Source organism: Orycteropus afer, unplaced genomic scaffold (assembly GCF_000298275.1).
Source record: "Orycteropus afer afer isolate SDZICR_OR568_19922 unplaced genomic scaffold, OryAfe1.0 scaffold00726, whole genome shotgun sequence".
In the NCBI taxonomy this organism is placed as follows: Eukaryota; Metazoa; Chordata; class Mammalia; order Tubulidentata; family Orycteropodidae; genus Orycteropus; species Orycteropus afer.
The window spans coordinates 315,429-342,854 of record NW_006922313.1 but is presented as its reverse complement, the minus strand read 5'-3'; the positions used below and the strand labels follow the sequence as shown (position 1 = coordinate 342,854).

The window sequence follows — 27,426 nt, the reverse complement described above, 5'->3', positions numbered from 1 at the left end:
TTCTCTCTGTGGCTCTGGAGGAAGGTCCTTGTCTCTCCAGCTTCTGTTTCCTGGACCCTTGGAGATCTCCATGTGGCTTGGCCTCTAGCTCCTCCCTGCTTGCCAGTTCTGCTCCTTTTATATCTTGTAAGGGATTGACTCAAGACACACCCTCACCAATCCTGCCTCATTAACATAACAAAAACAACCCATTCTGAAATGGGATGACAACCATAGGCATAGAGGTTAGGATTTACAACACATATTCTGGGGGGACAAAATTCAAACCACAACAATAGGGAAGAGAGAAAGTCCAGGGTGTTTAGAAAAAGAGGAACCAAAGTCAGTGACATAACAGACAAGCAAGAGCCAGGGGTGTCCTAGACACCAAGTGAAGAAGTGGGAAGGGAAAGTGAGGACCATCCGGTCAGACGCTGCCAGCAGACCAAGGAAGAGGAGGACTGAGATAAGACCTCTGGATTCGTCTTTGTGGAAGTGATGTGGTGGGACAACTGGGGTAGGACTGAAAACAACTACACCATACCTCACCCATACGGTCAGGTTGATTCTGACTCAGGGTGGGCCATGTGTTCCAGAGAACTGCTCCAGAAGGGTCTCTTGACTGTAATCTCTACAGAAAGGAGTGCTGGTGGCTCAGTGGTTAAGCACTCGGCTGCTAACTGGAAGGTCGGTGATCTGAATCTACCAGCAGCTCCGCAGAAGGAAACACCTGGCCTTCTGCTCCTGTCAAGGTAACAGCCGAGGCAACCCCAGGGGCCGCTGAGTCCGAATCAAGCAGCAGCAACAATCTGTAGAAGCAGCTCCCACCAGACCTTTCCTCTCCAATGTCACTGGGTGGGCTGGACCGCCGACCCTTGGGTTAGCAGCCGACCACAAATCCACCGTGCTGTCAGCGGGGCCGGGAGCAAGACCAAGAGAGTATGAACAGGACTCCACGCGCTGCAAAGTGGATGAACCCGGGAGACACGGGCTAAGTGACAGAAGTCAGACTCCAAAGGCCACACCCACACATCCATTTATAGGAAAGATCAGAGTAGGCCAGTCCACAGGGACAGGGCACATAACGGGGGGGGGCAAGGTTTCCCTCAGGGCTGTGGAAATGTTCCAGGAATCGATAGCAGCGAGGGCTGCAGTGTTGTGCGTGGACGTAATATCACGAGTGCACACTTTTAAATGGCTCAGATGGTGACTTGTACTTGGGAACAAGGAGCAGACCAGCTCTGGTGAAGAATTCAGCTGGAAAGGGAGGAGGGAAGTGGAGAGACGTCTGGTGGAGGAAGCGGAGACGAGAAAGGGCTGTGAAGGAGTCAGGCACAGTTTCGCATTAGGATTTGGTGTGAATGACCCAGTCAGGCCTGGTATTGACGAGGCAGGAGAAAGAGAAACGTAGTAGGGAAACAGGTCGGTTTGGAGGTGAGGCCACCTGCACAGGTGTGTGGGGCCCAGGCTGCAGCCCAGGCTCGCCTGTCTCCAGAAGCATGCTGCTGGCTGCCACTGAGTCAGTCCCGAGCACGGTGACCCCATGCACAAGGGAGATGCTGCCCGGTCCCGGGCCAGGCCCATCATCCTTTGCAGACTGGCCCGTCATGCTCCACACGGCTTTGTTGTTGTTTTTATACCAGTTTATTGTGTTTTCGGGGAAGGTTCACACAGTTTAGGTTCCCATTCAACATTTACACCCACCTTGTCCGGGGACCCTGGTTACGACCTTCACGACGTGGGGACAGTCTCAGCCTTTCCATTCGGGTTTTGGTCGCAGTCATCTACAGGCAGGCCTTGGAGAGATGGTAGGTTCCGGCCCTCACCCCTGGCCCTTAGGTGAACATTGCAATAAAGTGAGTCACTTGGATTTGTTGATGTCCCAGTTACGGTGACATCATACTGCTGTTACTTGTGCACTAAACCAGAAGCCAAACTCATGGTTGTGGAGTTGGATCCGACTCATAGCGGCCCCTCCTTGGGTTTCTGTGGCAGTATCACTATGGAAGTAGATTGCCCAACCTTTCTTGCAAAGAGTGGCTGGTGGATTTGAACCGCCAGCTTTCGGGTTAGCAGTCAAGTGCCTTAGGCAGTACGCTACCAGAGCTCCTAAGTGTGTACCAGCATGATGAAAAAGTTAGAAATACTGTGCGAATTACCAAGATGGGACACAGAGACGTGAACTGAGCAGATGTTGGAAAAACGGTGCTAACAGACTTGCTTGAAGCAGGACTGTCACAAACTACCCGCTATCTGAGAAGCTACCTGAGAAGCGCAATGAAACGGAGGTTGGCCTGTGGTTTCCCACGCCTTACCTTCTCGTCTGTGTTGTACGGATCTAACTGTTGACGCTTTGGTCTCCCAGAGCAGCTATGCTTTGGTTTGTGAGGCAATCTGTTATTTCACTACAAGGTGAGCTCTGGGGCTAGCTCACTGCAGGGTCTGAAGGGCACCTCAAGGCAACAGTCTTGGAGCATCCTCTGGTCTCCATCAGTCCAGGAGGCTTTTTGATTTTTTTTTTTTTTTTTTAGGAACTTGAAGTTCTGTTCCACATTTTTCTCCCATTTGCTCAGGGTCCATCTGTTGTGGCCATGACTGATTACAGCGGCAGGTACTGGTAGCCGGGCACCATCTAGTTCTTCTGGTCGTTTTTCAGAAGTCAGTCACCAGGCCTCCCCTATTAGTCCATGTTACTCTTGGAAGCATCCTATGGCACACAAGCCCCCACTGACAGTCAGTGGTCACCCAGTGTTTAACGCCAGCCCCCCAAGGCCCTCGCCTGCTTTCTCCTTCCAGTGTGCAGCGCCCCCAGCGTTTCTGACGGCAGGATGCAGGCAGCAAAAGCCGCAGAGTCCACAGGAGCGGTGGCCAGGTACCAGAGACCCTGGAGACCCTCGCTGGCCTGGGGGTTCCAGGAGTCCAGCCCCCACCCTCACTCTTCGCTCTTCCCCTGCAGGTGGTACCCAGAGAGCAGTGCACCACTACTGGAAGAAGCGGGGTGCTGAAGAAGCCGGCCAGGGGGGCGCCTCCCTCTCCAGTAGAGACCAGAGCTATCTATACATTTATATACTGGGGAGCAAGGGGGGGTGGGGAAAGCCCGCAGAACAGCCCAAGTTCACAGAGATTAAACGCCTGAGCCCCAGGCTCGCATACATCCGACGTCCTTGCGTGCACCCTGGGGGATCCCGGCCATGCTGGGTGGGCTTCTGGCCCCAAGGGGGCGTCGCAGGCTGGAGGCGGAGGTGGGCGGGGCGCCCTCGCCCGCCACACGTCTCTCGGAATAGTCCTTGCGGCGCAGTGGCTCCCATTGGCTGGGGTCCTGCGGCTTCCAGCCAATCCGGGCTGGGGGTCGCGCGTTTCCGAGGCTGGCGGGACGCCCGAGACTCCAGTTAGGCCCTGGAAGCCAGGGGAGCCCCGGGGAGCCGGCACAACGCGACTCAGTGGGGACGGTTGACATCAGACTGGTGGGCCAGGAGAGTGGGATCAGGAGCCCGGCGGGGGTGTGGACGCGGGGGTCGGGAGCCTGGGGGCGGCCCCGCCTCACAGATCCCTCCTCCCGCCCCGCAGGACTCACCTTCTCCGTGGATGCTGGATATGAATATCCAGAAGCCCCCCAAGGGGAAATGGCACACGCCGCCCTTCGACCCTCGCTTCCCCAACCAGAACCAGACCCGTAACTGCTACCAGAACTTCCTGGGTGAGAGCGCGCAGGGGCTGAGTTCGCGTGGACTCACGAGGACAGGCCGCGAGAGACTCTCCATCCGCCACGGGGGTCCCGGACTGACCGAGACCGTTGGCGTGGGGGCGGGGACGGCGAGCACAGGAGGGGCGGGGCCGAGATAGGCGGAGGGGCGGGACTAGAGGGGCGGGACTAGAGGGGCGGAGAGGAGCCTGGAGTGGAGGAGAGTGCCCTGCGGGGAGGGAGAGGGGGCGTGGTGAGGCCGGGATGAGAGGAGCGAGTCCGAGAGGATGAGCGTGGGAGAGGCGGGGCCTTAGTGAGGGGGCGGAGCCAGGCCTTGAGGGAAGGGAGAGAGGGCGTGGTGAGGCCGGGATTTGCTGAGCGAGTCTCAGTGGAGAAGCGTGGGAGGGGCGGGGCCTGAGAGAGGGGGGCGGGGCCAGGTCCTGCGGGAAGAGAGAGGGGCGTGGTGAGGCTGGGAGAAGCATGAGGGGCGGGGCCGGCCGCGTGACTCCGCCTACTGCCCCTCCTGCAGACTACCACCGCTGTCTCAAGACCATGAACCGGCGCGGGAAGAGCACGCAGCCCTGCGAGTACTTTTTCCGCGTGTATCACTCGCTGTGCCCCATCAGCTGGGTGAGGGGGCCAGAGGGGGACGGACGGGGAGCGGGTGGAGGGCTCCGGTCGAGCCTGAGCTTGCCCTCCGCCTCTCCCCCCAGGTTCAGCGCTGGAATCAGCAGATCCAAGACGGTACTTTCGCGGGCAAAATCTGACTGTCCGAACCGGACTTCCGAGGGACCAGCCTGCGACCGCCGCCCCCGCGGTGCGAGTCTCGCAGCGACCCGCCTCCCATTTCTAAGCCACAAATAAATTGAGGACGTAGCTGGCGTCTCCCTTTAGCGTCTGCCCGGGATGGCTGGTTCCTCTAGGAGGGCTCAGGGCCCCGGGAGCGCACCCGGCGCGTTCTGGGGCCTGGGTGCACCCTCGGGCCTAGGTGTTGGCAGCGGAGCCTGTCTCTACGGTAGGAGCAGGCTGAGCCCCCTTCCTGCTCCCATCAGGAGTGGGGGCCCTCTGCTCCTGGCACCCCCTTTGGCTTCCGAGGTCATTACACTCCCCACTAGATGGCTCCAGCTGTCTGCCTCCATCCCGTCACTTACCTGTCACGCAGGTCCCCTCGCCATCCCCACCCGCCCGCTCAGCCGCCTTCCCTGGGGCCAGGACACCTCCCCAGCTCCCCTTTCTCCCCGTTCCTCAGCCCACCGACACTTTGGGCCCTGATGGTCGTCTTTGCACCCGGTCTCGGGTGGATTCCCCAACGCTGAAGGGCTGGGATTGGGTTGAACAGTGTTAACGGTGGTCCCTGGTGCCCGTGAACATGACCTTGGGTGGAAATCGGGTCTTTGAGGGTGTTCTCGGCACTAACCCTGTATGAGCGGCATCCTTATAGGAGACACCATGTGAACACGGCTACAAGCCAAGGGGCGCCGGGACTACCAGGACCAGGAGGGACGAGGCAGGATCCTCCCTGGGCTTGGCAGACAGCATGGCCCTGCTGTGCCCCCAGTCGCCCCCACCTTCCCCTCAGTGCTGACACTCTGGCCTGTGACAGGATTTGTTCTAATCCATCCCACCATTGGACACTGGGACCATCTCTGCACGGGTGCCAGCGGCTCATTGTCACCTCTGACAGCTGCTCTCCCAAGTGGGCACCCCTGAAACTCCACCTGGAATGTTTGGTGGTGTGAACCCACCAGCTGCTCTGAAGGAGCAAGATGAGGCAGTGGGCTTCCGAGACCCTCTGGGGCGGTTTTGTGTCATCTAGGGGCGCCATGAAGTGGGAGGCAGCAGCGATGGGTTTGATTTGGTTTAGAATCTTCACGGGCCTGGACCGCCTGATCTTCCTGCCATGGAGCCGTTGTTGGGTTCAAACCCATGACCTTTTGGTTGCCAGCTGAGTGATTAACCACTGTGCCACCAGGGCTCCTTTGGGTCCAAGGGTGGCCACTATTAACCATGAACCCTTGCTGAGTGACCCTGGGTGAACCTCTTGACCTCTGTGGCCTTCTTTTCCCTCCTAGGTCACAGCTGGGGAGCATTGGTGGCATAGTTCAGTCCTGCCCTTGCCTGGCAATGACTAACCCCTGCCCTCTCCACCCCACCCAGGGCCACACCCAAGACATGTTATCTCCCAGTGACTCCAGCTTGGGGACTCTGGCCTCCTCCGACCACGACTGGACAGGTGTGAGTGTGGCTCAGTGCTCAGGGAGTGGATGCGCCTGGAAGGAGGCTGGCACCTGCAGCCTTCTCAGAGCCACAGGGATAGGCGCTTCTCAGCACCCTGGACCCGGGGCTAATGGTGACATCACACACACACGTGGCCTCCTAACCACAGGGCCCGACTCCAGAGTCATCAAGCACCCGTCCACCAGCCCCCTTCCACCCTTCCTCCTATTCTTCCTGACCACACCCCACCATTCTCCCCCTCCAGCTCTGCCCCCCAGCCCACCTCAACACCAGCACCTTCCCCTCAGCCTGCAAACAGGATCTGGAGGAAAACAACAGCGTCTCACAGGTTTTGCATCGAAGATGAAGTTTTCTCTGCAAAAGGAAAGAGGAAGGTTATATCCAACCATTGCACAGTCAAACCTGCAGAAGGCAGAATAATCCAGGTGAGGTAGAAGCCTGTCCAAGAAGGAAAACCCAAGTGCTGAGACTGCACCCCGTCAAAGGTGGGAAACCAGAGAGGCCCAGCACGCTCCGGCTCTCGCAGGGCATGGCAAGGAATTTTAAAGAATTTTTAAGTACGAGGAGATCCCTGCTCTGCAGGGTCCCCGCTCCCCAAGTCCTCCTGGCCTTTCTGTCCTCTCCCCTTTCCTATCGGCTCTCTCTCCACCAGGGGTCCCCAGAGGACTTTGGGACGGACACACACAGCTCTTGTTACCCTCCAGGATGGCCTTTTCCAAAGGCTGCTAAGCTCTGCTGGGGGGCCTGGGCAGCCCCCATCTCCGCCTCCATGCAGCCTACCCAGGGAAGCAGGAGGCCTCCATGACACAACGTCTGAGACGCTTAGCATGGGGCCCGCCACACAGTACGCTGTTCGTTGTTAGCTTAGAATGAAAGGCTGCCCGGTCCTGTGCGATAGACTTTGGAAAAACTGGCCAGCGACACCCTCGTGACCAGCAGGGGAATGCTGTCTGATACAGTGCTGGAAGGGGAGCCCCTCAGGCCGGCAGGCTCGCCCCACCGGGGAAGAGCTGCCTCCTCGGAGTGGTCAACCTTAATGACGTGGAACAGAGCTTCCGGCACCCTCGTTTCCGATGTGGCATGACTCATAACGGGAAGAAACAGCTGCAAACACCCCTTAGTAACGGGACAGTGGAAAATCCTTGTTACTACTGCAAGTTAGAAGACAATGGCAAACCTAAGACACTGAGCCATGTCTGTAAGACGGACCGGTCAGCAGAGACCTTGAGACACAGAGGAGAAGGCAGGGAGACCCGGTGAACAGAAACAGGACCAACCAAATGAGGTGTGCCCCCGTCCTGAAGAACGGAACCGTCCCTGCATGACTGGTGGGGACACTGTTGAAGGGAACCCCAAAGCACCGTGTGAACCTTCACCAGAAACACGAGGAGGTTATTCTTTGAAAAATCAAGACACCGAGTTGGGTCTGGAGAAACAAGCCGATGCACTGGCCTGGTCTCCTCCGGAGGCTGGGCCCCAAGAAGGCTCGACAGAGGGGAGGTCTCAGCAGGCCTGAACGGAAAGCCAAGCTCTCCAGACCCTGCTTGGGGGGTGCTGGGCGCCCATGCCACATGGCTGCCCCCACCTCTGAGGTGGCGCCTCAGCTGGGAAGAGGCCGTGAACCACGTTTGAGGCGTTTCCTATCAGTGCCAGCAGTGATGTGATCGTGCGGCCACAGGGCAGGTGCCCGTGGGTCCCCAGCCCTCTGCCCTCCCTCAACCCGTTATCTGGAGCCCCCAGGCTGGTGCTGCACCTCCTGCTCCCCTCAGCAAGGCCGAGCCCCACCCCCCACTGATGTCCCCTGGAAACAACACGCTCCCAAGGGGCTGCTTATAACAAGGTTTTAATAAAATAAAATAAAAAGTTCAAGTGCTTCCAATCCCCCCCCCGGCACACTGGTTCCAGAGTGGGGGAGGGAAGAGGAGGGCACCCCCTTTTGATGCCCCAGTAGCACCAGGGATAGCACCATGAGAAAGACGAGGTGGTGTCCCCCCATCTTCCCCGCCTCAGATAGCTGCGGAGCTGGGCACAAACCCACACCCTTGGGGGGCAGGGGGCACTGGCCAGGGAGCCACCCCCCCAACAGACACCTCCTCCTGAGGCCTGGCTTCTGGGGGTGCCGCGTGGGGCGGCCCCACCCCCTATGGCTTTGCTCCCTGGGGAGGGGTGGCTGAGGCAGGCGCGGGGGTGGGGGTGCCCCTTCTGTCCTGAGGTGGGTGTGGGGGGGGGCAGCAATGGCCAGGGCTCCCTGCCGGGCTGGGGGTGGCTCAGGGATCAGCAGAGGGCCAGGGACCAGATCCCTGGGCCTGTCCCAACCAGTCCCCTCTCGGGGGTCAGAGCTGTGCTGGGGTCAGGGGTCAGCACCCTCCCAGAGGCCCCAGGGCTCCTTCTTGAGGTCCTCAGATCCCTCCAGACCGGCGGGCTGGGGGAACGGTAGGCAGGACCTCCCCACACACAGCCTTGCTGTCCAGCCTGTCAGGGCTCATCAGTGCCGTGGACGTCCAGGTCAATGGAGCCATGGCTGACCACCAGCCGCAGGCGCTTGGGTGGGGAGAAGGGTGTGAAGGCCAGGCCCTGCTTGGGGCCGGGGCCGGGGCTGGGCGCTGGGGGCTTGGTGGGGACAGCCAGGGCGGCCGGGGCCGGGGCCAGGCGGCTGAGGTCCACACGAAGCACACGAGGCAGCTGGTAGCGCCGGGCCCAGTACCAGTCCTGCTGGGGGGCCCAGTGGGCCCGGGGAAGGCGGTCCAGAGCCACCCGCACCTCCCCCTGAAGCAGGCAGCGGGGCCCGCAGCCGCCCCACGGGTGCAGGGCGATGCGGACAGCGGGTAGCAGTGGGGGTGCAGGGGTCCTCCGGGGCCGGGGCCGGCGACGTCTTCGGGGTCGTGCTCGGGACAAGGGGCGCAACAACCACTGCAGCCAGACAGGTGTGATGGCATCAGGGTGGCTGGGGAGAGGCTGGCAGGCGGCTGTGGGATAGAGGGCAGACGGGCGAGCGGTCAGCGGCCAAGCCCTTGGGCCCACTCATTCTCCACCATGGGTGCCACTGAGCGCCTAGGGACAGAGGTGATGGCCAGTGGCAGGCAGGGTGAGGGGCAGAAAGACAGGAAGGGTGCCAGGACCACGGAGTGGAGGTCTGCTCACCACAGAAGAGGTCACGGTGCAGCGGGGATGGGTGGGTGCAGGCCCGGAGGCCCCGCAGGCCCCTCCAGCCACCACTGGCCTGGCCTTGCTGCAGCCGCCGCTTGGTCTCACGGAGCTCGTACTTGTCCAGGGCCCGTGGTGGGGGTGGTCCAGGCTCCTTGGGCCGCAGACGGAAGGCCCCCTCGCCTTTCCTGGGAGACACAGGAGACAGGGTTGGCAAAGGTTGAGGCTGTCCGACAGCCTGGCCACCCCAACTGTTGTAGGTGTCACGCCCACCATGCACCCCAGCTGCCCCAACTGTCGTGGGTGTAGCTCCCACCATGTGCCCAGGCCGCCCCCCCCCCAAAGGTGTCAACCCTCCACCCCACCCCTCCCAGGGGCCAATCCCCCATACGTGTTTTCTGACTGCCTCACCCTTCCCAGGGGCCGCCCCCATGTGCATCCCGACCACCCCGGCCCTCCCAGATATAGCTCCTACCAGGCGTACCAGACACCCTAGCCCTCCCAGGTGCAGCCCATGCGTGTGTCCCGGCTGCCCACCCCTCCCAGGGGTCACCCCCGCGTGTACCCCGGCCGCCCCAGCTCTCGCAGGTGTAGCCCCCACGTGTGTCCCGGCTGCCCACCCCTCCCAGGTGCAGTCCCCACTATGCGCCCCACCGTCCCCCTCCCCGGGGCACCCCCACATGCACCCCGGCCGCCCCACCTCTCGCAGGTGTAGCACTCGCAGTGCTCGTTTTTCTCTCCGAAGAAGCCATCGCCGTAGAAGCACGTCACCTCGTCCCCCGGCTCGATGTCCCGCAGCACCTTCACACAGGCCGCGTTCCCATCTGCAGGCACAAACTGGGGGCCGCGCTGCTCAGTCCCCACCTGGCGGAACCTTCCCCTCTTCCCACCAAGGCCCTCTCCTGGGACAAGGCCCAGGGCTCCCTTCCCTCCACAAGCTCCCCCCGGGGGACCTGCCTGCTGGCGGGGCTGCCACCTCCTACAGGACGCTGCTCGGGCCTGGCCCTTGGTGGGCACACTGCCACTGCTGCGTCTTCCCCGGCGCCCCGGTCCCACCTGCCCTGGCGCATCCCGTCCCTGTCGGCACACCCGTCCCTGCCGCTTCCGAGCTCGTTCTCCCGGCTGGCTCTGATCCTGGTCAGGCCCACGCTCGGGCTCTAGCTGCCCTCGCCACCGGCCCCCAACGCCCGCTGCGGCCCCGCTTTGAGAGTGCGCTCCTGCCGGGCCCTGCCCCTCATGCCTGCTACTGCCTCCACACTGGGGAGCCGGGGTGTCCTTCCCTCCCCTCCCCATGCCTTCCCCATCTGGAAAGCAAGGTGAGCACCACCTGTCCACCATGTGTCCGTCTGTCCACTCAGGCCTGACACATGCCCAGGAGCTGCATGGGCTCAAGCCAGCCACTGCCTCTGTCCCCTCTCTGTCCCTGATGCCTAGGTGGGACCGGCCATGCCAGCACCTCCACAGCCACAGGGACAAATACCTGCCTGCTCTGCCCCTTCCAGCAAGGCCCAGGGCAAGGGGAGCTCAGGGGGTGACCTCCCACGCTCTTTAGAGAGCCTTGTTCGCTTGGCTGTGAACAAAAAGTTGGTGGTTCAAACCCACCAGCTGCCCCGTGGGCTTCCACAAAGGTTAGAGTAGCTTAGCTCATAGAGTCACTACGAGTCACATCGACCGACAAGATGGCAATGGGTTTGGGTTTTTACAACCTCATTCCCCGACCCAGTGCTCCCCTCCAGGTCTTACCTTACAGTTGGGTTTGCAGTCTGGAGCCCGCAGAGGGTAGAGTTTGGAAAGAAGAGAGAAGCGAGGTGCGTGAGGGGTCCCTGAAGAGGTGGGCCTCCTGCTGCCCCTGCCCACCGCCCCACGCCTGCGCCAAGCCTCACCATGGTTGATGAAGGCGGCGGGGCCGAGCCACAGCTGGGCGCTGCGCTTGCGGGTGGAGTACATGATGCTGAAGTCGTTCTCCCCGGCCCTCAGCAGCCCCTCGTCGGACTCGCGCAGCTCCGCCACACAGCCCACCAGCAACTCCAGCTTCTCGTTCTTCTTCCTGAGGGACCGGCTGTGAGCCACGCCTCCCGCGCAGCGCCGGCCCACGGACAGGGCCGCCTCCCGGCCGCTGGACCAGCCACGCGTCCGTGCGCGCCCGTGAAGCCTGTCCCCGTCTCTGCGTACACGTGTCCTGTCCACCCCCGCTCCCCACCTGGCCGGGCTCCTGTCCTCCTGAGGCTGACGGAGGAACCTCGTGCTCCCGACCCTGCTGGGGCTGCTCTCCGTCCCCACCTCCCGGTGCCACACCCTGTGCCCGCCCCACCGACCTCAGCAGAAACCCGGCTGCTCGGCACTCTCTCCAAACGCCCCAGCCGGCCCCTGTACGGTGCACCCCGTAGCTAGGCTGCAAACCCTGCAGGCGTCTACCCCATTCCCTGGCCTGTCCCCAGTCTCCACCACAAAGGCGGGGCTCAGCAGGGAAGGAGGAAAGGAAAAGGCAGCCCTGGGAGCCCGAGCTTGTCTGGGGTCGCATCCCCAACAAGGTGGTGGTGGGCAGCAAGGGTCTTAGCCTGGCCCTGCCTCTGTCCCACAGTCCCTGGGGAACCAGCAGGCTCCTCTCTGTTCAAAAAATCTCTTTGCAGATGACACGAACACGGGGTCTGCGTGGCCTCCCTTCAGCCCCCACCTCATCTGCCTTCTCCCCTCGGCGCCCCCACCGCGTCCTTGTCCTCCCCCAGCATCCCTCCTTCTGCCGGTGCCCATTAGGCCCGGGACCTCTTACCAGGAGCGGGTGGACACGATCTTGGCCCCGTTGGTCTCCATGGAGTAGCGGGTACAGGGCAGGATGGTGAAGCCACTTTCAGGCAGGAAGGCGCGGAGGTACCGGTAGATCTAGGGGAGTGGAGGGGACGGCGGGGTGAGAGGCGGGCGGGCTGCCCCTGGCCCTCTCCAGGGGGCTAGGCCTGCTCTGCGTCCTGCTCTGCCGTGTGGCCTCACTTCCCCTCTCAAGGCCTCCGTCTCCTCGTCTGTCTAACGAAGAGGGTGGACTCCACCTCAGGGGGCCCCCCAACTTGCCTGTCCTGGGACTCTGAGCCTTGCCTCGATGGCCCGAGTGGCTGGGAAGTCAGGGGGGCCTGGGGCAGGCAGAGGGGCCGGGGCAGAGACCGGGGGGCCAGGGGAAGGGAAGGGCACCCTCACGTGGGTCTTGAGGGCAGCCTCCTGCCGCGGGCCCCGGCTCTGGAAGTAGTGGGTCATCCAGCCTCCCAGCGTCAGGGCCCGGTACGCAGCCTCCAGGTCCCGCTGCCTCAGGAAAGCCTCCAGCGCTGAGCGCAGGTGGTGCCGTCGCCGCAGCGGGGGCACGGGGCTGGGGGAGAGGGCACGCCTGGGTCCCAGGGCCTCGGCCTACGTCCGTCCTGGCCTTGCCGGCCCAGCCCCACCCCCCAGGGGTGCTGGGAGCTGAGCCAGGGGCCGGGCCCGCAGCCCTGGGCCCGCCCTGGCCCGCGGGCCGCCTCACCTGACGTTCATCTTGTGGGTGCGGAAGCCGAGGTAGGGGTCAAGGACCAGGCTGGTGGCCAGGTCGTCATTCTCGCAGAGCTCTCGGGCAGTCACTCTGTCCGGCCCCATGGTGCCCCACGGACCATGCTGCTCCTGGTGGAAGGCAGAGGGTGGGTGACGACAGGGCAGGGGTGGCGGCAGAGCCCGGGACCGGGGGGGCTCAGTTCTGCACCTGCTGGGCCTGTGAGCTGGGTGCTCACTGCGGGGGGCGCTATTCTCCTTGCGTACAGACCATGGGCAGGTCGGGGAGACAAGGGCCGTCAGTGATATCAACACTGATATCAACACTGCAAAGCTCGGCAGGTGACCTACACTGAAGGTGGGAGCCTCAAGCCAATGACTCAGTCTCTGGCCCCACTGTCTCCTCTCACGTGGGACACAAACCTCCAAACACCCTCCATGTGTGCACACACAGACCCTGACACACATGGACCCCCCCTCTCATGTAGTCTTCTACATGATTACACACATATCCATATACACACACAGCCAGACACCCCCACTGAGTGTACACACAGACCTCAACACACATGGGCCCTGACTTGCACTCTCGTGACACACTGCCTTGCATATGCACACACGTGTGGCGATTACAGACACCTCCATGAGTATACACACAGACCTCAACACACGTGGGCCCTGACTTGCACTCTCCTGACACACTGCCTTGCACACACACATACACGTATACACGTGTGGAGATTCCACACACATCCATGAGCACACACATCCAGGCACCCCCAGCAGTACACACTCACACAGCTGACCCCCACTCCTGTACTCCTGACCCCCACTCAGTCTGCAGACCGAGTGCACACGCATTTGCACACAGCCATCACACACACACTCCCGTGTGCACACACAGCCAGGCATCCCGACAAGTACACGCTGACCCCCACCGTGGTACTCCCGTGACCCCGCACACGCGCGCACACGGACACACACCCGGAAATGACTCACGCACGCGTCCCTCCGCCCCGGGCCGGCTGATTAACCGGCGGTCCGGGAGGAACCGGGGGCTGGGCCCTGCGGGAGGAGAGCTAGTGCCCCCTCCCGCCGCACGGGTGTCGCGAGGCTCGGGGCGCCCCCCAGCAGCCCGGGGAGAGCCCGGCACCTGCTCCCTGCGGGGGGCGGAGGACAAAAGGGGGGCAGACAAGGCGGCAGCGCGCGGAGAGGCGAACCGGGGTCGCAAGAGGGCGCCGGCCCCGCGGGGTGACAGGCTGCGCGGAGGAGGCGCTCGGGGCCGGGCCACCGCTGGGGCCGGGGGCGGGCACTCGGCGGGGCTGCAAGACGCCGGTGCGAGGCAGCCGGGACCCGGCGGGCCGCACGGGGGCTACACACCCGGCCTGGGCGCCACGGGCACCGGGGACGGCGCCGAGGGGCCCGGGGAGCCGAGGGCAGAGGCTGGCGAAGGGCCTCGGGCCCGGGGAAGGCCGACGGGGGCCTGGGTGGACGCTGAAGGTGCAGGACCGGGCCCGGACGGCCCTGGGGGGCCCGGGGACAGTGCCGTAAGGACACAACACAGAGCAGACCCAGGGCCGAAAGGACGGGCCGGCGGGTCGAGGGAAGGGCCAGGGCAGGCCTGGGGCTCCAGGAAGAGGCTGGGAGCCAGACGCGGGTCGAGGGCTGCAGCGGGGCTCCGGGTCCAGGGGGGCCCTAAACACTCAAAGAGGCCCTCGGGGGCCAGGGAACGGCCCAGGGGTGCAAAGAGGGGTCTGAGGAGGCCAGGGGGTGCAGGGAGGGGCCGGGGTCAGGAGCCACAGGGAACGGGCTGAGCACCGGGGCAGCCTGGGCCCGCAGAGGTGAGGCGCCTGCACGCGAGGACCGCGGGGGGTGCAGGACCGTCGGGACTGGGGGCGACTGGGAGCCAAGGCGGCGCGGGGCGGGGGCTCAGAGGGGGCTCAGAGGTCGGGCCCCGCGCCGCCCCTCACCCGCTTCTCCTCCTCCTCAGGCGCCCGCGCCGCCGCCGCCACCGCCACCACCTCCCACTGCCTCCTCCGGCTCTCGTCAGGCACAGTCGCCGCGCCTCCCGTCTGCCCCGCCGGGCCCGCCCCGCCACGGCCTCCTTGGGCTCCTATTGGCTGACGTCGCCGCCATTCATGAATTACTAAGAAGCTCTCGCGGCTCCCATTGGTCGAGACGAACTCCGGCCCTCCCCGCCCGACCCCCGCCAGTGCCCCCACAAAACCCCGCCACGCCCGCGCTGCCGTCAAGCGCCGCCAACTACTGCTACTGGCTCATATAGCTGTCTTCCCAACGCTGCCATGGAGATGTATTCCCGCCTCCTCATTCGCAGGGGCCTGAAGTCAACGCCCTCATTGGCAGAAAGCAGTGTCGCTCCGGGCTAAACTCGGGTTGGGTCAGGCTATTCAGGTCCCAGAAGATAGAAGGCGGGCTCTGCCGGCTCCAGAACTCGTACATGATTGGCTGATAGTGGAACAGCTCATACTCCCATTGGCTAAGGTCTCCGGCTGTCACCATAGAGTCGTGACCTCCCTCTTCTCTTTCTCTGGTGAAACCTACGGCCACAGGAGGGAGAAAGCAGGGGCGACGGGATGGAGGGGTGGCGAGAAGGTGAATGCGCGCGCACCTCCATCGCCCCGCCCAGCGAGGCCTGGGGTTGCCAAGGTGACAAAACTTTATCGACAACCCAGCCTGTGCACAAAGGACTCTTCACTTCCTCTCGCTCCCAGATCAGCCGGCTTCCTGAAAATACCCACTTTAATTTTTGAAGCATCAACTGTAAATCTGTGGAGACCTTCTTGCGATAGGAACGGATCGGAAAGAAGGAGATTGAGAATGGGGGCTTTGGAGACAGCTGCACCTCCCGACGCTCCTCTGAGACATCCCCTTCCCGTTGGGATGCCCTCTGCTTCATCCTAGAAACAATTAGCAATTCATAATAATGACGCCTAGAATGATGAGCTCCGCGCGGAAGTTGGAGTCTTTGTTTTGTTCATGGCGATAAATGCCTGCGCTTAGAACAATGCATGCCACATAGTAGGGCCTTCATTAATATTTATTAGATTAATAAATGTGTGAGTGACCAATAGGGAAGGAGCTGAGGATGTCGCTCTATGACACTGAAGAGGCTTGCCATTTCCGGGCCTCTGTTAAACAAGGACCACGCTAGTAGTCTCTGAGGAAATGTTCTGAACGCCTTCCCAGCGAATCCCGTTGTTCAGGAGCGGCGCAGTGGCTAAAGCATTCAGGTCTAGAATGGTCCGTGGTTCCACTCCACCAACCATTCCCTGGGAGAAGCGTGTAGCAGTCTGCTTCCGTAAAGATTGCCAGCCTTGGAAACTATATGGGGCAATTCTACTCTGTCCCATAGGGTCCCTATGAGTGGGATCTGCTGGCGGCCGTGGGTAACCTTTGTTCTGTTTCCTGCCCCACTAGGACTAACTCTACCTTCGTTCTTCTGCTTCTGAGCAGATCCCTCCTGCCACCAACCATCAATTTGTTGTAATGTGGCGGCTTGATGTTGCTGAGATGCTGGGAGCTGTGTGCCTAGTGGTTCAGATCCCAGCAGGGTCGCCCATGGAGACAGGTTTCAGCGGCGCTTCCAGGCTGAGACCGGGAAGAGCCAAGAGGTCTGCTTCCAGAAATCAGCCATGACGCTCCCGGGGATCACTGAAGAAGATGGTCTGATAGGGCACTGGGAGATGAGCCCCTTGGCTGGACCCAAACCCAAACCAAACCCACTGGCGGGGAGTCCTCTCCGACGCATAGCCGCCCTAGGTTGGAAAGGAACGTGGCCAAAACAGTGAGCATACAACCATCATGGAAGGTGGCCCAGGACCGGCAGCGATGCATTCTGTAGTGCCTGGGACTGCCATGAGTTGGAGCTGACTAGATGGGAATGAAAAGGAACCCTGCTGGCACCGTGATGAAGCGCTCAGTTGCTAACTGAAAGGTCGGCAGTTCCAACCCACCAGCAGCTCCACGGAAGAAAGATGGGGCAGTCTGCTTCTGTGAAGACTGACAGCCTTGGAAACCCTCTGGTGCAGTTCCACTCTGTCCTCTAGGGGCGCTGTGGGTCAGAATGGACTCCACTGCAGTGGGTGAGGTCTGGGCTTTGCTTCTGTGAAGGTTGACAGCCTTGGAGACCCTGTGGGGCAGTTCCACTCTGTCCTCTAGGGGCGCTGTGAGTCACAATGGATCCTGCTGCACACAGCTACAACAGATGGCAACTGACAACAACAAATTCCAAACCTCTGGATGCTGTCCATCAATGCAAGGCCCTGCCCCACCTAGAGGTGGCCACACTATCTTCTGAGCCTTCATAGGCTGTCAGCTCTCTTTCCAAATGGAAGTTGCTTTTGCCAGATCCCTGTGGAGTTGATTGCTTGGAACAGCCCTCAGTCTGATGGGTGTGGAGACAGAGATGGATATAGGGGTTCCAGTCTGAGTGATCCCTGCTGTAACTTACTTGGGCCTTCCACAGCAGGCAGGAACTACCAAGTCCATTTACACATGGAGAAGCAGGTTCCCAGGAGAGGGGAACGACATATCCAGGTAAGCACAAACAGCCAATCCCAAAAGCAAACCCACTGCTGTGGAGTCCATTCCGACCCACAGCGCCCCTAGAGGACAGAGTGGAACTGCCCACAGGGTCTCCAAGGCTGTCAATCTTCACAGAAGCTCACTGCCTCACCTTTCTCCTGCCAAGCAGGTAATTGTTTCCAACAGCCTACCTTTTGGTTAGCAGCCAAATGCTTTAACCACTGCGCCACCAGAGCCCTTGGCACACATCAGAGACTCCTTCCAAAGCTTATGGGACAGGGAACCCAGGGCGGTAATGAGAAGAATGCTGTTCCACTGAGGGCTTTGCAACCAATGCCAGGAAGCAACTGTTGAGGCAAATTAATGCCCTCGGTAAAGTCTTACCCAAGGCACACGGAATTTGGCAAAAAAGAATGAAATTAACCTTTCAAGCTAGTAATTAAGGAAAATTCTTAACAGTGAGAAATCAAATAGTTTTATGTGCTATTTGATGTTCAGCTCTTAAAAAGACTATGGACTTAGCCATCAAACCTTTAGGTGCCTTAAACCAGACTAAATAAAAATCTTTTAATAAACTTTTTAAATTCCTGAAGGAAATAAACAGAAATCAACTATAATTGATGGTCCCCAGGGGCAAGAGGGCAGGGAGGGGAAATTTCCTTTCAGGGCGTTGAGTTCATCTTAATGGTGGTGGAATATTGTGGGAAGGGATCACTGTAAAGGTGGCACAAGGTGACAAATGCTATCCCTGTCACCACATTGCTTGTGTACCTGTTGTGTTGGGAATGTGTGTTACAGATTAAATTCTGTCCCCAAAAAATACGGATTGTAGATCCTAACTTCTACCCCTGTGGTGCAACCCCTCCTGGGGAACCGGTTTCTTTGTTAGGTTAACAGACAGCACCTGCATGGGGGGTATCTCAGATCAACCTCTCTGGAGATACAACAAGGGCAGGTTAAGTAAGAGATGGGGGGACACGGAGGCCAGGCCACAGGAGATCTGCAGAAACCAAGAAACAGGAGCTGCAAAGACACAGGGCCCTCCCCCAGAGCCAACAGAGAGTCTTCCGCAAGAGCCAGTGCCTTCAATTCAAACTGCCGGCCTCCGAACTGTGAGAAAATAGATTTCTGTTTGTTAAAGTCACCCCCTTGTGGTATTTCTGTCAGAATGGCACTAGGGAACCTGTGACACCTGGGAATGACAAGAAGCTTAGCTCTCTGGAAAAGTCTTATGAAAACATATGATTTTTAAAAGTACACTTCTTCCATTCGGGTATGTACAAAAATATGCCCATCTTTTTACCAATGCCAACCACTCAGGAAAGGATCAAATCTGGAGATCCTGGATAGAGTGGGAGGGAAAATGTGGAACAAAATCCGAAAACTCAATAATGACCAGAATTACTAGTCAGATGGAGTCTGGTGAGAACCCCAATGCTATGGTCCTGGGATACATGTTGGGCCTGGAATAAAACTCACCCCAGGGGCTGGCTCTCAGTCCAGTAGTAAACAAGATGTATATGCAGACCATTCAACCCAGGGGGATGCACCCACACACTCTATGGAAAAGCATCCCTTGGAGCAATTGACCACTTGACCATGGGGCATCAGAGGGGCAACATTCGCAGGGAGGAAATGCAGGACACATGGGAGCATAACTCTGAGGGGCACAGGGGGGTTACTGGGCAGGGAGGGGAGGAGACTGGGTCAGGGTTGGGCATGGTACATGGGGAGTGAAACTAAATGTACAAGTAGCTTGAATGTAAAACAAACTGTAAACTTCTACCTAAAGCACAATAAACAAAGAAGAAAAAAAAAAAAGACAGCCCAGATCTCTCTCGGGAGGTCTGATAGCGTAGTGCCTAAGGCACTTGACTGCTAACCAGAAGGCTGGTGGTTCAAGCCCACCAGCCACTCCTTGGAAGGAAGGTTGGGCAATCTACTTCTGTAGTGATACTGCCTCGGAAACCCAAGGAGGGGTCGCTATGAGTCGAGTTGACTCAATGGCACATAACAACAACAACAACAACAACAACAACAATCTCTCTCAATCAGCATGGACTCCCTTCAGCTTTGGTTATGGAAAGAACTCCATCCCTTCATTCTCTGGGGCTATAGGGCTCTGTTTGCCCAAGGGCAGTCCCTCCACTCCAGAGTCATAGGGAATCTAGTTAAAGTTCTTAGTCCCAGAATCCTGGAAATGGAGCCCTGAAATCTACATTTTAACGTGCACTGGAATCAGCTCTTTTCTTTAAGGTGCTTGTTTTGTGCTGTATGAAAAGTGAATTTACTCTGTAAATCTTCACCCAAATCCTAATAAAAAAAAGAAAGAAAAAAAAAGTTGCTTGTTTTGGTTCCCTCACAGAAGTCAGACAACAGGTCTTCAATGGTCCTCGGACACCCAGGACCTTCCTGTGTGGTCGGTTGACCCTTACAAGAAAAAAGGCTTCTTCCTGCAATGACTTTCTGCTTCTCTGCGCTCAGTCTAGAAACTGTTATCATTGGTGCTCAGGGACACTTTAAATATGCTATAGTAGTCTGCCATTTATGGATCTTGATAAGGACAGAACAAGGTGGGGGAAGAAAAAAAGGTAAGCGCGAAGTGGAACAAAACTCAAACTCCTAAAAAAGACCAGGCACCAGGCAAAGGACGGTGAGCAGTTGAGGTGCTTGCTGATGGCAAGGGAAATACAGAATGGGTGGTGGAACAAGGAGTTCTGAACATCAGCTACAACCACGTGAGGAGCTGCAGAAACGAAGACTGTGATTGTTACATTTCTTTATTGTATATGTGCATCAGGTATTTTTGTTTCCTTCTGTTATGAACTATGAAATGTAAACAGGGTTAATGTGTTTTGGTTGTATGCATGTTAGTGTATCATGTTAGGGACAAATATGACTTTATAATTGTCCTTCGAGATTATATGTGGTTAAGGAGGTGTGTACAACTGCCAAGTTGACAAAGGGTGGACTATGATAGTTGGCGCTGTGTGTCAACTTCGCTGAACCACAATTCTGTGTGGTTTAAGCAGTTGTGATGTGGTTATTCCCATGATGGGATCAGATGTATATGTTTTGAGCAGGCAATCCGTTGAAAGGGAGTTTCTCTAGGGGTGTGGCCTGCTTCCAATATATTTATGGACATTTATGGACATCCTGGAAAAAGAGACACTCTTCTGTGGATCGGGATCCTGTTGTGCTGCCTACAACCGTCCGTGAGCGAACAATCCACCATTCGGCCTGGTAATCGATTTTGGATTCATCTTCGTTGGTGTCAACAGCTGGTATACTGCCTGCCAACCGTGAGCTCGTCAGCCCCTGCAGCTGCGTGTGTCGGGAAAAGCCTCCAGCTTGACGTTTGATCCAAGAAGTTGGGATTTGCCAGCTTCTATAAGCGGGTGAGCCATTTTCCTAAGATAAATTTATTTTTTTTCTCTTTCTCTCTCTATGTAAACTTTACTGGTTTTGCTTCTCTAGAGAACCCAGCCTAACACAGGGCAAGACCTTAGGTAGGCAAGCTAACAAGATGTTAGGACAACAGCTGAGGTGAGACATGTTATAGCTTGTATTAAGCCAAAGGACATAGGCTGGAGGGTACAGTTTGAGGAAATCTTCAATGAGTAATAGTGGGTACCATGCTAAGAAAGGACTGATTAGGGCCAGTTTCTTGGAATGGATGGCTTTTCAACAAAGTAAAGAGGAACAAATTGGGGAACAGAAATATACAATGAATACAAGACTGGGCCAAGCTGAAACTCAGATATTAACAGGTCAATAAAGTAGTCTTCATTCAGTGGTGGGAAACAAAGGACTGGGACGATGACAAAGATCTCAACATAAATATGGGGTATTTGAAGATACAGGGATGGCTATCACCACAGAGGTATGAAGAAAACAGGGAGGATTATAATACTAGAACACGAACAGCTATGGGTCAAAGGATCAGTTATGAGATCAGAAAGAATCAGCACTATGAAGAGAAACAGGAGACAACGTGTTGTGGAAACAAGACAGAGCAGGGTGTCACTGGCTTGCCAACGTCAGAAATAAAAGTAGTTAGCAGGAAAATAAAAAGAAAACCAGGCTTACTGGTCTGATAGAGACTGCTGAAACACCCAAGACTGTGGCCCCAGGCCCTTCGGACCTGGAATTGAACTCTCAGCCCAACAATAGACAGACCTACGAGCGGAACACCTGCACCAGGGAGGCTCCTTAGAACAGTCAACCATGGGAGACCAGAAGGGCAGCATTTGTGCAGGGAGAAAGGTAGGGTGGCAGGAATGCAGAGGCAAGAAGGACGTAGGGAAAGGACGACCACAGGGAGGAAGTGGGAGGTGAGACGCTACACTGTGGGGAACGTAACCTGTTACAAAACAAAAGATAAGCATGAGAATGTTCACTACGGCAGTGTGTATAACGATGAATAATTGAAAGCAGCCTGTACAAGCAACGTTTTTTTAGAAGGATCAGCACAAGGCTGTTCCCTATGAGGTGAGGTTAAGGATGTCCCAAATGCCCAACTTTCCCAAACTCCGTCATTTCTAACACGAACCCTTCCTTCTCCCCTCAGTACTCTGCCTCCCGTCTGAGGGTTCTGTACTTCACTGAACATCTCACAGAACTCAACCCAGGAACTACCGAGGAGACGGCTCATGCAGCAGTGGAGCTGACAAGTCCCAAATCTGTGGATCAGACCTCATTCTGGAGGGTTCTCCTCACTCACGCTGTGGTCACAGCGGCCGATGGACCCAAACTGGCGGGTTAGACGACAGGCTGCTGGCTCACAACGCTGCAGAAGCTGGTGCGTCAGGTCAGACACCAGGCTGCTGCCTCGAGTCCCTAGTACTGAGGTCAGATGACAACAAGCGAGATGAAGGATCAAGAGTGAGAGAGAAGCCTTTGCCAGAGCATTCGCAGGTATCGATGCAGATCATCGAGGAAAAAGAGAGTGTGCACAAGAGTCACACCCTGAAGTAGGGCAGTGACTCAAGACACAGCCCATCCTGATCTTGCCTCATGAGCATAATGGACAGCTCACTCCCAAAGAGGACCATAACCACAGGCAGAGAGACTAGGAATTACAGCACACCCACAATGGTTGGGCTGAAAGGGCCATTACAGTAATTCACTGCACCGTTCAGCCTAAATGTCCATCATGTGAAGAATGGATAAGTGGGTCATGATATATTCGTACAAGGGAACGTCACACATCTATGAAGTAATTGGACCACAGCTCCATGCATCAATCTGCCCAACCCCAAAGCATAACAAGTGATACCTGCAGAAGTTTATGTCACCAAATGCCATTTACATGCTTCTCTTCAATTTATTTTTATTGTTGTGAAAGAAATCAACAAAGCACGCCAATTCAGCAATTTCCACATAATTCAGTGATGCTGATTACTTTCTCCAAGTTGTACAACCATTGTCACGATCCTTTTCCACATCATTCCACTGCTGTGAACAGCCTAGAAAGTGTGGGCAGTTCTGTTCTTTCAGGTAGGGCTGCTATGAGTCAGAACTATGAGCTGCAAATTGATTCAGGGGCACCTAACAACGACATAATTAATTTGTAGTGTCTGGGAGGCTCAGATGGTTCAAGGGCTCAGCTACTAAGTGAAGAGTTGGAGCTGTGTGTTCACTCAAAGGAGCCTTGGAACCAAAGCTTGGTGACCTCTTTCTGAAAAGCCAGTCATCGGACCTCCTCGTCCAAAACAAAGAAGAATGAGGAAAACCAAAGACACATGGAAACTATTCATCCAAGCAACTGGTACACCATGTGATCCTCAGCCTATATGACTATGAGACCAGAAGAACTAGATGGTGCCCAGCTACCATCATGAACCACTCAGAGGGTGATCTATGTAGGAGATCCTGGATAGAGTGGGAGAACAATGTGGAACAAAACTCAAAATCATTTTTAAAAAAGAGGGTGGGGACCAGGTTTGCTGGTCTGATGGAGCCTGATGGAACCACTGAGACTATGGCCCCTAGTTGCCCCTCAGGTCTGGAATTGAACCCACTCCTGTGGCTTCCAGCCAAACAAAAGACAGGCATATGAGCTGAACATTTACATTAGGTAGATACACTCCTTGGAGAGATGACTCATGGGAAAATAGAAGGGTTGTGTATGCACAGGGAGACAGCTCGGGGGGCAGAAGTGCATGGAGGGAAGGACACAGGAAGAGAGTTACAACTCCATGGGGAGGAAGTGGGAGGGGAGCTGTTGCATTGTTGTACATTGCCGTCAATGTCATGAGACAAAGTGTACGTGAGCTGTTGTGTGGGAAGTGAATTTGCTCTGTAAACTTTCACCCAAATGGCAATTAAAAAAAAAAAAAAAAGTCATTGAAAACCCTCAGAAACAATGCCAACAATGACCAACAAAAACAAGTATATGGGCACACATGTGTGTACGGGTGTACAGGTGGATGGCAGGTACACGTGGTCATGCGTGTACATAGACTAAAGTCACTATGTATCCATGTATAAAATGGTGTCAGGAGGTGTCTGAACTTTTGTAACTTCACGAGGGGGAAGGAGGGTCAAGATGAACTTCTGAAGCCCAAGGCCGGTTCCTACAGGGCGGAGATCAGATGTGCTGCCAACCTTCCCAATTCTGGTGCCAGTCAAGTGGCACAATACGGTTCACAGCATTCTTGTTCTACATGCTGGTGAGGTGAGCGGCATCTGGGGTCTTCAGAACTTCTGAACAGACATCTGAGATACAGTGTTCTCAGTGGTCTCATCAGGAGAAGAGAAAGAAGGAAACCAAAGGCTTAGAGAAGAAATGAGCTTCAAGAGCTAACAGCCCACGAGAATCAGTGTCCTCCATCCTGAGACCGGAGGAACTAGATGGTGCCCGGCTACCACCGCTGTGCTGATCAGAACCACAACAGATGGACCCTGAGAAAACAGGAGAAAGACACAGAACAGAATTAACATTCTTAAGAAGTCCATGCTTCCTGGACGAGTTGAGACAAGAGGACTTCCCAAGACTATTACCCTGACATAATCTTCCAGCCTTGAACCAAAACCATCCCTTGACTAACAGAGGAAAGGTGTTACCCACGAACATGGTGCTCTATCAAAGCAAAAACCTGTATGAGACCAAGAGGTCAGCACTTACTCAAAGAAGATGAGAAGATAGGGGGCCAGGAAATTAGAGTGTGGGAAACAGAATATACTGAAAGAGAACACTGACTCATCGTGAAAAATGTCAGTCAGGTAGCTGGACGTATTACACAGAAGTAGTCAAACGGGAACCAAACCTACTGTGCAAACTCTCACCCAAGACACAATACAATTTTATTTTTTGAACAAACAAAACCAGAAAACCCTACGGAGTGAATTACAGTCAGACACACACATGGGGTTGTCTGACACTGTTTTGAGTTCTATGTGGAGTAATTCAATGAACTCATACAACCACACGAGGTGGTGTGTTATGACAATCTGGGTTTCAGAGAAGGAGCTCTGGTGGCACAGTAGTGAAAGGATTTGCCTGCTAACCAAAAGGTCGGTGGTTTGAACCCACCAGCTGCTACGTGGGAGAAAGATGAGGCAGTCTGCTTCCATAAACACTGACCAGACTTAACAACTGGTCTCTCTTGGTCCAGAGCAAAGAAGGGTGAAGAAAATCAAAGATGCATGGAAAAAATTAGTCCAAGGGATTAGCAGACCACGGGACCTCAGCCTACATAACCCTGAGACAAGAAGAACTAGATGGTGCCCAGCTACCACTGTCAACCACTCACAAAGGGATCAGAATTGGAGATCCTGCATAGAGTGGGAGAAAAATGTGGGGCAACACTAAAAATCATAACCATGGCCACGTTACTGGTCAGATCAACACTGGGGAACTCCCTGACCTGTGGCCCTCTCGTCACCTTTTGAGCCTGCAATTGAACTCATTCCCATGCCTTACAGCCAAAGGAATAGGCCTACAAGGTGAAGAACTACATCAGGGCGGGCAGGCCTTACAACAGTCAACCATGGGAGGTCAGAAGGGCAGTGTCTGCACGGGGAGAGAGGGAGGGAGGTAGGAATGAGGCGAAAAGGGCCAGGGAAGGGGTGACCACAGGGAGGAAGTGGGAGGAGAGCTGTTACACTGGGGGATGGAACCACAAGACAAAATGTGTACGAATCGCTGAACGGAAAATGAATTTACTCTGTCAGCTTTACCCAAATCACAATCAAAAAGAAAAAGAAAAAGAAATAATAAGATGATCAGAAACTTGAAGGAGGAAAAAAAAAAGATTTGCAGCCATGGAAACCCTCTGGGTCTCACTTCTATTCTACTCTTTAGGTTTTCTGTGGGTTGGAATGGACTCAATGGGAGTGTTTTTTCTTTTTCTTTTTTAAGTTTTACAGACAAGAAAACAAAGACCCGAATGTCTGTATCCCTAGATGCCAGGCAAGTTCCCTAGATACTGGACAAGTTCCCCTCTCTGGGTAAAACGGTCTCTACCAACAACCAGAAGTGGTTTCCCAAACCAAAATTGCAAGATCATCTCACTTATGGGAAGCCCACAGCCTCGGCCCCTCAGCTGAGCCTGGTCAGCGGCCCCAGTGCCCGCAAGGACCCAGAGAGTGAGCCACGCCCAGCTTCCAGGCCTTGAGTGGACAGTGTTGTGGTTGGTTGCCGTTTGGTCAGCTCTGACTCACGGTGACCCCACGCACAACAGGAAGACCCCTTGCGGGCGCCTGCACCATGCCCCGAATCCTTGGCCTGCCCGAGTAAACAGTGGCAGCCAGTGTGTATTTTGAGTGTCTTCCCACCTAGGGGGCCCACCTCCCAGAACCATCAGACAATATGCTAAAATCCGGCTGCGATCCAGAGGCTTTCCCTGGCTGATTTCCACGCCTTTCTTCCTGCTCTTAGTCTGGAAGTTCTGATGAAAGTCTGCCCACCATGGGTGACCCTGCTGGGATTTGAAATATTGGTGGCATGGCTCCCAGCATCACAGCAACAAACAAGCCACCACATCAGGACAAACTGGCCGATGGGTGGTGCTGAGAGGACAGCAGGTTAAGTCTGGTTCTCAAGTTGCAAATGGTCCGCCATGTCTGTGTCCCCCGAGGACAGGTGTCTCTCAGTTTTCTCAGGAATGTCCTCAGGGTATCATGCAACAGTCACTGGAGTACCAGAAAGCCAAGCCTATCTTTGTTGTAGTAGAGATGTGGGTCCTGAATCCCAAATCGTGGAAGAAAAAGGCTGGCCTAGGGTCTCCTGTGTGTGTGTGTGTGTGTGTGTGTGTGTGTGTGTTGGGGGGAGGAGTTAGCACTTTTATTTCCCCTTGAAAACTGACTAAGAATCAGACAGGCACTTGAGGTTTTAAAAACTTGCAGGCAGCCATCCAAGGTATAAACACTAGGTCTCTATTCACCTGGAACAGCAGAGGAAATAGAGCCAGGAGTAGGCAGAGGGTAAGGAATGTGTGACTAACTGCCTCTGTGAACAACTGTCTCCTCTGCTATGAGACCAGAAGAACTGGATGGTGCCTGGCTACAAATACTGAACATTTTGATCAAAGATTTCTATAGAAGAATCCTGATCAAAAGGGGGAAAATGTAGAACAGAATTTCAAATTCTCATGGAATCCAGACTTTCTGGAATCACTGAGGCTTAATAAAGCCCTGAAACTATTGCTCTGAGATAATATTTAAACTGTAAAGTCTTTTGAAAACCAAGCAACAGCTTAGCTTAACTAGTAAAGAATGACTTCCTTGAGCATCATGCTTGTTTCAGAACCACATGCATGGGATTCACTTGACAACGTTCCTTGGAAAGATCACACAGGAAACAGGAAATGGACAGGCAGTGAGTTTATGCTAATGGGGCAGGAAGAACAAAGAACAACCCGGCAAACAAGGGTGAGAATGGTTGCATCAAATCAGTGTCACTGAATCGGACGCAAAGTGGCTGAAGTGGCGGGTGTCTTGGTGTGCTGATTCTCAACAACAAAGTTAATTTTCAAAAATCTAATAAAATCAGGGGCACGAAGATAATTCTGACCTGCATGCATCCTGTGCCACTGCCTCTCTGTCAGTTAGATTCTGAGATGTGCCAGACCAGCAGGTGAATTAGCTCTCTGGGTCCTGAATGAAGGGGTCCTGGTGGCACAGTGGTTAAACACTCAGCTGCTAGCCAAAAGGTCGGCAGTTTGAACCCACCAGCCGCTCTGCAGGAGAAGACCTGGTGATCTGCTTCAGTAAAGATTACAGCCTTCGAAGACCTGTGGTGCAGTTCCACTCTGTCCTCTAGGGGCGCTGTAGGTCAGAATGGACTCCACGGCAGTGGGTGTGGTTTGGGCTTTGCTTCTATGAAGACT

General features: G+C 56.1%; 2 protein-coding genes across 2 annotated transcripts; one reads left to right on the top strand and one right to left on the bottom strand.

Annotated features, from left to right (window-relative positions):
* Positions 1-3,564: 3,564 nt before the first annotated feature.
* LOC103211324 (cytochrome c oxidase subunit 6B2) lies at positions 3,565-4,428 on the top strand. Its single transcript, XM_007957271.1, has 3 exons — positions 3,565-3,676; positions 4,191-4,291; positions 4,375-4,428. The coding sequence occupies exons 1-3, from the start codon at positions 3,565-3,567 to the stop codon at positions 4,426-4,428; spliced, it is 267 nt and encodes an 88-aa protein (XP_007955462.1).
* A 3,946-nt stretch (positions 4,429-8,374) lies between these two features.
* Positions 8,375-12,655, bottom strand: KMT5C (lysine methyltransferase 5C). The gene is made up of 8 exons (XM_007957294.1): positions 12,546-12,655; positions 12,230-12,395; positions 11,814-11,923; positions 10,927-11,090; positions 10,787-10,806; positions 9,744-9,880; positions 9,041-9,231; positions 8,375-8,865 (listed from the first exon to the last, which is right to left on the bottom strand). The coding sequence occupies exons 1-8, from the start codon at positions 12,653-12,655 to the stop codon at positions 8,375-8,377; spliced, it is 1,389 nt and encodes a 462-aa protein (XP_007955485.1).
* Positions 12,656-27,426: the final 14,771 nt, after the last annotated feature.

Bases quoted from the DNA above. Each gene is read 5' to 3' on its own strand.
- LOC103211324 (XM_007957271.1), top strand. From the start codon at position 3,565: ATGCTGGATATGAATATCCAGAAGCCCCCCAAGGGGAAATGGCACACG. The intron at 3,677-4,190 runs GTGAGAGCGCGC...CCCCTCCTGCAG, and splicing joins CTGCTACCAGAACTTCCTGG to ACTACCACCGCTGTCTCAAG. The intron at 4,292-4,374 runs GTGAGGGGGCCA...CTCTCCCCCCAG, and splicing joins CGCTGTGCCCCATCAGCTGG to GTTCAGCGCTGGAATCAGCA.
- KMT5C (XM_007957294.1), bottom strand. From the start codon at position 12,655: ATGGGGCCGGACAGAGTGACTGCCCGAGAGCTCTGCGAGAATGACGAC. The intron at 9,881-10,786 runs GTAAGACCTGGA...CGCGGCCCCCAG, and splicing joins ACTGCAAACCCAACTGTAAG to TTTGTGCCTGCAGATGGGAA. The intron at 9,232-9,743 runs GTGGGGCGGCCG...TGTGTCTCCCAG, and splicing joins GAGTGCTACACCTGCGAGAG to GAAAGGCGAGGGGGCCTTCC.